Genomic DNA, 14,183 nt, shown 5'->3' on the forward strand with positions numbered 1-14,183 from the left:
CTAGGGGCCGCTCGACGAAACAGTTCATTTATCGGCTTTTGTGTTAATAGAGTGTATATAGAAACGACTGTATAGGGGTATAACAATCTACTATATGACGCGCCCCAAACAGTGCTATATCACAAATAATAGAAAGATATCAGCTTATAGCCTTAACATAGACCGAAAAGCTTAGCTACAAAATAAAACTGTTAGATAATGTCATAATCAAACGATCAATTCACAAATGTGCCATGTCTTGTTTCATCAATTTAACAAGTCAAATGCTTGAAAATATTTAAAAAGGTAAGTTTTACAAGCAGAAAACGCGAAACTGGTAAACGGATGAACGTTTACGACGATTCGCGTGGAAAATGTGGTCGACATCAACATATTTGTGCCGTGAAATACTGTTGTAATTCATAACTTCCCATCGTCTTGTCTTTCTGTTTAAACTTTGTACTGTAATTTTTTGAATAAGACAATATAACAATTGGTTTATCGACGTATAGACCGAATACTAAAGTGAACTGTAAACAGTAAGAGTGCACTTCGGTGATAAAACACGATGAATATAAGTCATTCTAATGTCTTGCGTCAGACAACCTCAAAATAACAAGAAAAGATAAGATGAGTATGATATATGTATATCAACTTTATTTCATTTCGTTTCTTTAACTATACGATAAATTACAACAGTAACATCAAGTATCATGAAGAAAGAAACAGGTTTTGAAACAAGTTAAAATCTCGATCTATATCCTAAAGACATCTCTTACTCTGAACTCCCTTGATTGGTGTTATGACGTCCTCATCACAAAAAAACTCACCTCTGTCCTGAATTTTAAGAACAACTAACAATGAATTGGTGAATCTATTATTATCTCGATCAAAACTAATGAATAATAAAATACTCATGATGAATAATTACACCAAAACTGTGGCACCGATCCATTGGTTCCAGATTGCTGTAGCCATTTCATTGGCAGTTTCGGGAAGATTAAATATTTTCAGTTGAAAGTGTCCCGTGAGATCTTGGGCTATGTCCCTTATAATAGCGTTGTATTTAATAATTCTGTAACCAAGGTTATGTATGTCAACCACGACGTTTTCGAAGTTTACCTGAAAATATAAACAACTTATTATATTGACTGCATATACTTCCTTGTTTAACTGTACATCGCTCTGAACTAGAAAGGAGGGAAATTTTCACAAGTGTATACTAATCTTAAAATATTTTTCCCGTTTGGCTTTATGTAAGAATACAACAAATATCCTGTTCTCAGAAGATCGCAGATTCTTAGAAATTAAGTTCTTCCCAAAGGTCTATATTGATATTGTACTCGTTGTTAAATAATACAAAAAAATGATTATATAAATAATAATGTGGTATAAAGTTAAAAAATATGACTAATATGAAACCTTGTCCCATGTAGAAGGCAGATTTTTCATCATCATATGGTACCATAACCTACACATTCATACTACTTTCATGTATATAATTGTGGTATTAAAATACCAGAGTATGTTTCTGTTATAGTAACAAAAACTATACCTTTTCAATAAGATTCCGTTGGACGCAGATTTTATCAAATATTTCACTTGCTACTTGAACAGGTTTCACAATATCTGCTACAGAGCCCCGAAGATGTGCACCGCAAACTTAATTAATAAAATTAAATTGCAATTAAAATCAGTTAAATAAATTATTTAACAGGAGTAACAATGATGAATATTTGATTTCTATTCTATTTCTTATTTTATTTAATATTAATAAATTATAGGTAACGTTTTAACTCTTAAGACATCGTACAGATATGATGCATAATACAATAGTAATTACAGGAAGCGAAAGCATGATGCAAAGATAAAGATATCAGTTTTGAGACACCGTTAGATTGCAAAACAACAAGTTATTATGATTATGACCTACCTTCCGAAATGACAGCTGGTGACTGACCGGAACAGGAACATTTCATACTAAACTGTGCAAAGCAGTGTGACGGAAAATCCGGAATTCGTGAACATGTTGTAGCTTGTCGTTTCTTCCTTCCGAATGTCGGGTTATAAGTGGCTGAAATACGGATATTGTTATAAATTGCATATAATATCGCTAATCACTATCTTTCGATACTCTAACTGTAGAAAATAATTTGGTAAACGACTTAAAATAAATCTCAATCTCGTTTAAAAATTTTATAAAATTCGATTATTCTGATGGTTTCCAAATAAGACGTCATTTTTTGTTTTTTCCTGACTTTGCAAATTAGAAGAATTGGCTTGGACATTTTTTCCCATTTGATATATATCTTGTCATGAAACAAAATGGATGGTTGAATTTGATTCCGATAGAGTTTAAGTGAAGGTGCAAACACTGTTAATATCGTTTTGAACATCTACGCCACGAAATGTCAGGAAAGTAGGAGACTATACTTCCTTCAATTGTAACTGATGACAGAGCTCAATATTAATTCATGGCTTTAACGTAGTGAATTTCATTCCTCGCCAAGGTTCCTATAATATCTGTACTATGATAATAACGAAGTGATTTTGTTAGTCAAAACGACGTACGTTATAACAGTGTTTTAACAGCATATTATTATGAAACCTGAATGACCATTGGTATGACTTCAACCTACCTAACATTCTTGCCAAATTGAACGCAAGCTCCGTCATGAATCGTCCAGTTGTTGAACTCATTTGAACTCCGACAGACTGCATGCCTTGTTCCATCACCTTACTCATACTGTTCATGCTGTTCTGAAGTCCCACATTATGGTTGATTCCCCCATCAACAGAAGCTTTTACTGTATCGTAAAACTGGATCAGTGTCTTCAGGGACTTCCTTATAGGAGATGCGTCTTGTGACCTAAGCGAAGTGTCCGCAAAAGACTTCAAATTCCTGATAAACGTCAACACGTGCGTTTCTTGGTCCTGAACCATCCTACGCATCACCTTTCGCATTTTGTTGTCAAAGTCTTCCATCAGATCTATTGCAAGGCTTTCGGAGTTCATAATAGCTCTGCACACCTTGTAGTTTGATCCTGTAACATCGCATAATGTCACTGGCTTTTTCTCGTGGCAGTTTTGGAAGCTAGAAATATACAAGAGAATTTAATTAAAAGGACCTCTTTAACGAACAATGGAAATTTGCCCACGAACCAATTTTAATTGAAATTAAATGTAATATGTAGCAATATAAATGCAAACCCTTGAAATACGTTTAAAAAAATTCAAAAGGTCCCAGGGGCCTGTGCTATGGCCAAATTAATGTTGCCCAGTAGAGGTGTATGACAGGGTTCCCTTTTTGATCCAAAAAGTTATTAAAATAATGTTTTATGTCATAAAACTGTATTATTTTCTGAAGAGTATAAATAATTACATATTATGATCACAAATATGTAGGCAAAATGGGACAAATAAAATTTTGGCTAAATTTTAAAGACAGAAAATATCGAAATTTTGGGTATTATTTTCGGCCATGCCAATTATTAACAATGGTGATTCACCCACTTCCAGTTTGAGTGCACCAAAAATATTTTCTAAAAAGTTGGCTCATTACCTGAAGTAAATATTGTGAAAATTTCAGAAAAATTGTGGACCGGTAAATTTGTCGTTTAAAAGCTCTTAATGAGGCAAGGTCTATTTTTTAGCAGTATTACACCGTGGTTGCACCACGGCCCTTTTCAATCATAAAATTGAGAAAACAAAGAAACTAATTTCTTAATCTTATTTAATACTCATTAGTTACATTAAATTTAAAGTAATATTTGATTTTATAACCTATATATTGTAGAATAATCAAAATATTGAATCACAATAACAAAGTATTTCGGAATTTTTAGGGCATTATCATTCACTTTTCAAGCTAGATGATGATTGCAACTGCATTCTCAGAAACATTATTTTTATTTACAGCTGAAAGGCATATAAAGTAAAATAATAACAAAATCTAGAAAAAAAATGGGTGGGAGTAGATTATTATGTAAGTAGAATCAAGTTTTTACCAATTTTCACACATCCCGTATATTAGTGCATATATGTATAATGTTGTTGTTTTTCAAAATATTGCGCTTTCAAAGTGTTGGCAATGGCATCAAATCACACCATTACAAGTTTTTGTTAAAAAAAAAAACATAGACAAATTGATATATGATTTTTTTTCGTTCAAAAATGTATTCATTTTACTATATAAGTATTTCTTAGCAGTTTAATATTTAGATTGCTCAGAACATTTTGTGATCAATCAACTGAAGTTTGATTTCGAGTTTTTTTTTTATTTTCTTTAGAATTTTCATGAATTCCATAAAAGTTAACTAAGAAATTTTTTTTCAGTTAAAAAAATAACAGCATCTTTTATGGTTAATGAAACAGTCAAACGTTTTTGAGGTCCACAGTTTTATTTTTCATAATTAGCTTTGTGTATCGTAAACACATCATACTATCAATCAAAATGGCATAAGGTTTATCATTTCAGGTAAAAAAAAATGATTTTATAAGAAATTTGGTTATCACAACATGAATTATACATGTCAGGGGGATCCAAATAAATAAATTTATACGTGACACAAAGCTAAGTAACATAAAGTATATGCAATACACTGCATCTAAATGATTTCCAGTTTGATCAGACACTCTCATTTCCTGTTTGACTGTTTCTCCATTATCTCTGTACGATTAATACCATATCCGCCAATTAAGATTTTTAGAGATGTTTTTTGTCCATACGGATTACTTTAAATTTACCTATAAAACTCATATAATTCTAAACTCAAAGTCAGTTTATATAGTATTGAATAAAACGGTTTCATCGCCACACACTCTTTACCACGGGGATATACACCATGTACATGTACTGTGATCGAAGCCTTTCTTTTGTGTCTATTACTCAGTAAAGCTGTTTAATTTTCTAATTATATAATAATACTAACATGGAATTCAAATATGATTATTGACAATAAAGATAAATCAAGTTTTTGATGGTCTACTTACAGGTAACGTCTATTTTCATTATTAAAACTGCTACATTCAGTTAGTTATTTTGCAAATTTAAAGAAGTATTTGCCATTAATGTATCTAAATCTGAAATGATACATCACTGAGTTTCCCGAAAAAAAATAAACTTAAAATCTAAAACGATATAATATGCTAAAGTGATGAGATTTACATTTTTTAGCATGAAACAACATAAATGTTTATCAGAAGTGTTAGCCCTGCAAATAATTGAACTACTGTAGGTTTGTAACATGACCCGTGTAACCTGGTAACTCTTCCCTCTCAAACCATACAGTTACAGAATCCCGTTTTAATCACTCTCTTCACTGTAAATATGCTCTATAATTACAAAATAAATCATTAGAACAGGACATATTAGTGAAGCTACTTCAAATGCAAAACAGCTTATTGTGGTCATAAAACACCCAAATGTTTTGTAATTTTGATTATGTAAAACTTCATTTTTCTACAAAGTATCACTAAATAAATCAATTTGAAATCATATCAAGCGTTACAGGTAAGTATTGGATTATACATTGATGTTGACACCGTTAGATTCGTGATAAATGATCCAAAATAAGCATATTCTTAACATTATGTAACGTTACTAAAAATAGACCATGCTATATTATAACCTTTAAACGACAAATTTACCGGTCCACAATTTTTCTGAAATTTTCATAATATTTACTTCAGGTAATGAGCCAACTTTTTAGAAAATATTTTTGGTGCACTCAAACTGAAAGTGGGTGAATCACCATTGTTAATTATTGACATGGCCGAAAATAACACCCAAAATTTTGATATTTTCTGTCTTTAAAATGAAGCCAAAATTTTATTTGTCACATTTCGCCTTCATATTTGTGATCATAATATGTAACTTTTTATACTCTTCAGAAAATAATACAGTTTTATGACATAAAACATTATTTTTATACCATTTTGGATCAAAAAGGGAACCCTGTCATACACCTCTACTGGGCAACATTAATTTGGCCATAGCACAGGCCCCTGGGACCTTTTGAATTTTTTAAACGTATTTCAAGGGTTTGCATTTATATTGCTACATATTACATTTAATTTCAATAAAATTGGTTCGTGGGCAAATTTCCATTGTTCGTGAAAGAGGTCCTTTAGTAACTAGTTTGGTATACAATAGAGAGATGATCACTTATACCTATAATACATGTGACGACTGAATTAAAACACCCCATCCTCCTGAAGCATCGATAATGTAACTTAGACGGATGAGGGCGTCCATAAATAGCCCTACTGTGAATATAACGTTATGCATATTCAACTATCCAACATAATTAGTATTCATAAGCATCCTGTGGTATTTATAAAAGGTGATAAAAGAATGGTAGTGCAGGAATGAAAGGAGCTAGATTATTATATCGTAGTTATACCTACTTTAGGTCGCATTCATCAGAGACGCACGATTTGCAGGAATCAAATCTTCCGGAAAGGAGAGATTCGCAGGTCTGTGTCTGTGAAGATTTGTAACCCATCTGGGAACTAGCTGATGATATAGCATTGGCGATTTTCTGTAGCAATACTGTGCGGACCTCACGATTCAAGGCTATTAAACGAACAACCCATATCATATTAATGATATTGCTCCACAAACTCGAAAATCAGTTGTAAAAATAACAAATGAACAAAATGTATTGATATCAGGTGAGATTATGAAAGTGTATGAATTATGATTCCGTTTTGGCGGCTTTGCCACTCGACAGACATACCGTATTGTTTTCATTATAAATTTGACAAAACATTGCACGAATGTTATTTTTAAAGTTTCCTAGTTGTACAGACGGAAGATAAGGATGTATCGCAAGTCGGGTGCAACTTGGTAGTAGGTATAGAGTGTAATGCACTCGGATTTACACTACGGCACCACTGTGGGTGGTGTAAGTTACACCCACTTTTGGGGATAACACACACGTGCTTTGTGCAACTGGCCACCGATTTTGACTACGACGTACGTACGTACGTACAGATGTCCAACCACTCGTGAGTTACACTTGCTTTGTGAAAGAATAATGAATTCAGTTAAGTTGACTGACAGGAATTGTTTAAAATACATATCATATGCAGACATTTTGGAGTAACATATGCATGTTGAATTGTCTGTATTCAAATATTAAGTACAAACTATAAGGCATACTTTTAATTCTTATTGTAATAATTATGATAACTTACCTTGTAAATTAGCGTTGTCTAGTATTATCGCCGAACACGGTGATACTAAATAAATAATCAATATAACAAATGTCCTCTCCATTGCCGATTGAATTGTTCACCGTGATTCTATCTTAACAATGAATGCAACACAATGTTTAAACCTTTGACACGCATCAGCGCACACAGAATATATCATAACATCATTCAACGTGCTCATTTAAATAAATGTATTAATTAAATACGATACTGAGGATTTTTTGGCACTTTAATAAGTGTTCGTCCCTGCTTGCGAGGAAGATTTTTGGCCCTATATTTTGGTAAATGCATACCATAGTCTTCGAAAGAATAGCTAGCGCTACCATATAACAGGTATCAATCATTTATAATTGTATTCTTTTTAACGACAGTTCAATATCCATGTTCGGATATCTTCTTTTTAAATTCTATCTCGACATAATGCCACAAGCCCTCCAACTCTGGGTCGCGAGTTCGTGTCCTATATGTTGCAGTTGCCAGGTACTGATCACTGGTCGGTGGATATTATCCGTGTACTCTGGCTAACTAACAAATTTGACACGTCCTTACTTGACCCAAACTGTTATAGGATGTTTAACTAAGAAAACCCAAAAGTCCTTTTCTGTCTAATCAGATCGTGTGATACATGTGACTACATAGTATTTTAGTATAAGGAAAGGCAGCCATGTTAACCGTATAGACAGAGCTCATTGTCATGTTTCCGAGACAGTCTTCCGTTAGGAATATTTTGATCAACATTATTATAATACTAGTTTCCTTTGTCTTGTATTTTCTATTGTTAGTTCTACAATATTCTGTCGTATTTGCTCTATATGTGTCATGATAAAGTGACAGACTGTCTAGAAGATTCGACAGTAATTTAGAGGCTACACGGTAAGGACAAGTTCTTTGTTCCATATTTACACTTTGGAGTATATTTAACCTACATACATATGTGTTTAACCATCCATTATTGCCCTGAACATACCGTTGCCACTACATATTTGACCCATACTGTGTTTGACTGATATTGTGACTCGATACTATGTTGCGGTCTCCCTGAAGCATATATTACAATATGAATCAACTAGCGTGTGGGAATACAATTATTATTTCTATGAATGCTAAATGCTAACCTGGATAGAAATATTTTCATAAATGACAAATTATAATATAGCACTCTAATCTGACAGTAGTTAACATCAAAATATCAGACAATATCAGTTAAAGATGCTCCACCGCTGACGAATGGTTTTTATTCTCTATTAAAAACAGGAGCAAAAGAATTCGTATTTTTCTTTACTTACAAAAGTTACATACATTACAACAGTACCATCGTTGAAAAAGTTTGAGCTTCTCATTTTACTCAAAGATTAAAAAAAAAATTTCACCATGACAAAAAAAATCCACGGCATTATGCCCATGTGGAATGAAGAACTGATTATACATAATAATAATAATAATAATTAGTTAATTGTGGACTCAACCAAACATTTGCCTCTATATCTATATGTAAAATTAATACATTGAAATAGATCTAATTATTTTGTCTGGTCAGTTTGTAAAACACAATTAAGGTAGACAAACTATTTCCCTTCTCCAAGGTGGGTCGCGAACGTAGTAAAAACAAATCCTCAGTTTCCATGTATGTTGCCTCGTCCACCAGCTTCCGTTCACTTTCTCTTTCTTCATGTTCCGGAATAATGATTTCTTTGCTTCCAAAGAGCCAGCTCGCACAAGGACTGGACGGTATTTGGTTTTTGCATCTAGTTTTCCTAGTCGAATAACCAGTTTTAGTCTCCCTTTATTTCCGTGTATCACCTCTAACAAATCCCGTACAACAGTCGTGTTGGCTACATGCGTTTTCGCCCATTGTGTTCTGGTTGTTCTTTTATGCCGAACAGTACTATGTTATCTTCACGTTCCTTACGACAGGATTTCATACTTAGCGGTGGAAAGATCGAGGCACCCAATGAAGAATTGTCCGTGACAAGGGTGGCATTTCATCATGTTTGTTTTGTAATCAACGTTCTTTTTCGTGCGAGGCTTACAGTTGAGTTCCACATTCTTACACTTGTTCTGAAAGAAGTCATCGGATTTTGAAATGACTGTTTTTGATCCGGACTAGTACAGACATGTACCAATATAATCTTAAATAATTTTATACAATTTGTATCAGTTATTGTTCAAATGATTTGTATCGTTTATGCTCTGTCGGTGGCAAAACATCTTTGAAATACTGATGAATGGTTTTCGTAATGTTTCCAGAACCGACATACTTTTTGGTGTTATTAGCAGTATACTTAGTGTGATACCGCTTTAGGTGTGCTGTCTAGTCCAACTACCACGATTATAGCACAAAACAAATGTATATGTACACCGATTCTGTCATAAAGAACTAAACCTGAAACAATTGGTTCTAAGAAACCTATATGTATGAAGTGAATTCGAGTGTTGATGTCCGAACACATAGCTATCCTACAAAGTTATAACAAAGATTATTTGAATTGATATGTAAATTTGATTGGTAAGACTAATGACCTAATATTCATATTTCACGTCAATTTTGATATACCAACATGACGTGTGTGAAGTACGATTTACCGTCGATATTTACGAGCTTTTTGTTACGTCACAATCACTGGAAGGTGGAATTTATCGACGGTATATCGTATTTTACCCCCAGCGACATGGTAATTTGAAATACCCGTCCTAACACACAGCCATCTTCAGATGCTAAAGCACACTCTGTTTACCTTATTGACTTTAGTAAGCTGCTAAGGTGTTCAAATTCCAGTGAAAGATGGTATGTTTATTTATGTTCAGCTAGTGCCGTCCATCAAGGAGGTGATATGGGTTGTCTGTAATAAATCCTAATGGCTTGAAATATCGTGTTTCCTTAATGACTCCGTAAAAGTTGGTTTCGAGTTCTGAGTTCCAGGAGCCACATCCGACGTCCGTTTAAAGTTGTATTTCTTGTAGTTTTTACTGAAACGATATATCGTTTAAACATTTGATATTTGAACATGGACATGTTTCTTGGTGATTTACTCCCCATATGTAAGCCTATAAGAGAGCCAAAATCTAGGGATCATATGTTCCTGGTTTTGGATAAAACGCCTTCAATCACCGCCATGTTCAGTATCTTCGGGTTTTGTCGGAATTCCGAATCGTATCACGTGACTGACGTCCACACGTCCTGCACGTGGTGATACAGGTAACTAGCGTAAGCGCACATGTGTTTGTTTACGTTTTCCTTCTGGCTAATATGAGCAAATTGTGCTCGTATATGTCCGCAGATCGAGTATTTGAAACATCTAATTCACACATTGTCGTAATTCAATATTGTGTATATCAAATATTGTTGTTTGTGAGCATTATTTTCTTTGTAGATCCAGTCTGCTGAGGTCGACCACATGTTTTGTTTACGAAAAATTGTTGACATTTTCTCTTGGTTTCACAACTCTCGATGTTCGGAAGAGTTCGGAATGATTCGGCATCTTTCAAGCCTATTTTTTTACTTTTATAATTAAAATACTTCCAGTGCTGCAACTTTATAAAAAGTGGTAAAATTAGAAACTTTAAACCTCGGACAGACGGAGAAAAATGTGTATAGCACCTATACAGTTTTACTATGACAAGAAGAGCGAAAGTGATAGACCATACAACTTAAAGTTCACGCTTTCCCGTCAATTGTTAAAAAATGATTACGAATAATACAGGAAATGCACTCGGAACCTTCGAGAACAGTTAAACAATTAAATGACACGTTTTAGACTTTGTTCATTGTTGGTTTTTTGTTAAAAGTTTCGTTGAACTGTAAATTAAACGATTTTGAAAAATCCTGTTGTAAGATATCTCTGATAATTTATATTTCAATATTTATCTCCAGGGTTATGAAGAACTAAAATTAAAATCTTTATTGACAATAGCACCATTACTACCCGCTGAAAGATTTAAAATATGAACGTTCGTAATTTCAAATCATGGTAAATTAACAAAATTGTTTGTACACATGATAAACACTTGTACACAGTCCCACCTGATTAAAATCTTGTATCAAATTTTGAAGTTTAAGAAATGCACTCTTACTTGTTCGGTGTTTATTGAATAGGGATGAATTCCATAAACATATATTATTGTGAAGTGTTAAGTGATTGTGTCGAGGTGTCGCTAGGCGCGTGTCACAACCGAAACTGTAAACATGACCGTGCTATGTAAATAACTTGATACTTCGCACGTGTAAAACGTGATAAAAACCGTTATTTTAACATGTGTTCTTCATTAAAGAGTATATACTTAACTACACACTTAATTTATTAAAATATGATGATGTGTTTGCTAAATGAAAACTTACAGCTTTTCACTGTTGACATTAAATGTAGTCGAATTAGAGGATATTATTATGTAATTAATGACATTACACAAATAATGGAAATTGATATGTATTTGCGCAAAGTTTCGATGAGTAGTAGTATATGTACATTGTCACCTTCATCAGCCAGGAGCGATCGTAACACTAGATCTGTACGGACAGCACTCACTGCTTGTGTAAACTTATCATAACATATACCTCACTTTCCAACCGGAAAAATGTACCACAACAGTAATTCCATCGCATAGGACATCGAGAAATGATAACGAATGTTTTTTTTTAAATGTCTTCCTTTTGTTCTTGTAGATATATGACATATAACGTGTTCTAGTGTTGTGTATATGGTTATATGAGTGAAAGTAGATTACGTATTCTAAGGGAGATAATTGTAACTGTAACTTATACGAGTTATTCTCCTTTACTGTAAATCTTTAATAATAAAAGACATGTTTTGAGAGTAGGTAAAAAGATGTGAAACTAAAAAGACGTATTTTCTTGTTTCTACCACTAAAAATGTAGAGCGAGTTCCCCAGACTCAATCTCTCATCTACGGCATGGTGGAGAAACCGATTCGGTTTGTTGCTGAAATATGAATATTATGTAACTTTAAACACGTATTTTGCATGTGTGCCCGGCGAGTTTTCCTACTCGTCGGTCATAGCTCGCCGGCCAGACATCAGACATTAGCAATGTGTGTTTGCGGGAACTTTTCTTTGTGCGTCGACCACATTGTTTGGCTATTTTGCCATTTCAATTTTAAATTGACATTGTTGAATAATGAATTAGAATTTCAATGAATATTTATAAATCATATTTCCTCGACGACTTTTTTTGATGACGTCACCAACATTGTGAAATTATTTAGTTAATCAGAAGAAACGGATTCCTGTTTTCTTCCAGAATTTGTACGATTGACCATCACTATTATTACTGGATCTTTATACTTATGATGCAATGCCTGATGGGATGTTCCGACATTTACTACAATTTCCTCGATTGGCTCCGGATCATGTGCACAAGTCACAGCCAGATGTTGTCATACGCCTAACGGGATCCACTTTGAGTGACTTGTGTGTTTGGAGTTCGTTTATACACAGTTCCAGTCTGACATTTTAAAATCCGTCCTCTATTCTAGATCTACAGAAACTGTCGCCGAAACGAAAAGAAAACGAACTCATGATTTTGACATTTGAATAATAGATCTATATCTAAACTATTATATTGAAGTTATTCATCAATTTGCACCTTTTATCTAGCCCATGATTTTCTCAACTGCCATTAATTGATTATATTGCACAGCATAAATGTTTTCTAAATGCAAATGTCTGTTTTCTCAAAAAATGAATCAGAAATATACTATATTAATTAAGAGCGAAATCTCTGCTGATATAACTGTGAATAACATGTCATATTTGGTAAACTTTTCCAGATATACATTGTAAGCATATAATTCAAACATACCAACTTTTCGAGGAAACGAATGGATGGTGTAGTAGTATTCTATAATTGTTAACATTGATTGAAATGTTTTTTGAAGGTTTCGTGATTTCATTATTGTAAATTGTGACTTTGTGATATATTAAAGTTGTATTGCTGCTAATTTCACTGTAACGATATGTAACTTAAACATTTGATATTTAAACATTGACATGTAACTTGATGATTTAGCTCCCCAAAAGCATATGTCGGCTTATAAGAGAGCCGAAATCTAGGAATCATATATTCCTGGTTTTGAATAAAGCGCCTTCAATCATCGCCATGTTCAGCGACTTCGGGTTTTGTCGGATTCCGAATCGTATCACGTAACTGACGTTCGACACGACCTGCACGTGGTGAGCCAGCTAACTAGCGTAAGCACACATGTGTTTGTTTACTTTTTCCCTCTGGCCTATATGAGCAAATCATGCTGGTATATGTCCACAGATTAATTTTTGAAACATCCGATTTACACATTACCGTAAAATATTGTGTATATCAAATATTGTAATGTGCGATCATTATTTTCTTTATAGATAGAGTCTGATCAGGTCGACCACATGTTTTGTTTATGAAAAATTGTTGATATTTTCTCTTGGTTTCACAACTCTCGTTTTACTTCGAGATTGTCGCGACGATGTTCGGAAGAGTTCGGAATGATTCGGCATCTTTCGCGCCTATTTTTCACGTGTACACGTTAAAAAGATTTTTTACATTTATAATTAAAGATACTTCCAGTGCTGCAACTATATAAAAAAATTGTAAAATTAGAAAGTTTAAAACTCAGGCAGACGGAGAAAAATATGTATAACACTTAAACAGTTTTCACTATGACAAAAAGAGCGAAAGTTATAGACCATACAACTTTAAGGAACATGAGTGTTTGATATATATAATTGCATTGTATGAAACCAATTTTATACTATAACAAAAATTATAAGTTTTATGGCATTATAAAATGTTTAATAATTTTAAATACCATTTCATTTTCTATTGTAATCTATTACACGCATGGTAAAATTATATGAACCCAATTTTATTTTGTGGGCGGGGATGTTGTGTATACGGTTATATGGGTGAAAGTAGATTACGTTGTTTATTCTAAGGGAGATAATTGTAACTGTAACTTATACGAGTTATTCCCCTTTATTGTAAA

At 33.4% G+C, this 14,183-nt stretch overlaps 1 protein-coding gene across 1 annotated transcript; it reads right to left on the reverse strand.

Annotated features, from left to right (window-relative positions):
* Positions 1-711: 711 nt before the first annotated feature.
* On the reverse strand, positions 712-7,280 carry LOC138311016 (uncharacterized). Its single transcript, XM_069252444.1, has 6 exons — positions 7,180-7,280; positions 6,388-6,556; positions 2,619-3,073; positions 1,913-2,053; positions 1,535-1,641; positions 712-1,101 (listed from the first exon to the last, which is right to left on the reverse strand). Exons 1-6 carry the CDS (start codon positions 7,259-7,261, stop codon positions 907-909), a joined length of 1,149 nt encoding a protein of 382 aa, XP_069108545.1. The 5' UTR covers positions 7,262-7,280; the 3' UTR covers positions 712-906.
* Positions 7,281-14,183: the final 6,903 nt, after the last annotated feature.

This window comes from Argopecten irradians, chromosome 16, assembly GCF_041381155.1.
Source record: "Argopecten irradians isolate NY chromosome 16, Ai_NY, whole genome shotgun sequence".
Classification (NCBI taxonomy): domain Eukaryota; kingdom Metazoa; phylum Mollusca; class Bivalvia; order Pectinida; family Pectinidae; genus Argopecten; species Argopecten irradians.

Excerpts from the sequence above, each read along its gene's own strand:
- LOC138311016 (XM_069252444.1), bottom strand. The coding sequence starts at position 7,261 with ATGGAGAGGACATTTGTTATATTGATTATTTATTTAGTATCACCGTGT. Across the intron at positions 6,557-7,179 it reads AGACAACGCTAATTTACAAG|CCTTGAATCGTGAGGTCCGC; the intron begins GTAAGTTATCAT and ends TTCGTTTAATAG. Across the intron at positions 2,054-2,618 it reads CAATTTGGCAAGAATGTTAG|CCACTTATAACCCGACATTC; the intron begins GTAGGTTGAAGT and ends TCCGTATTTCAG.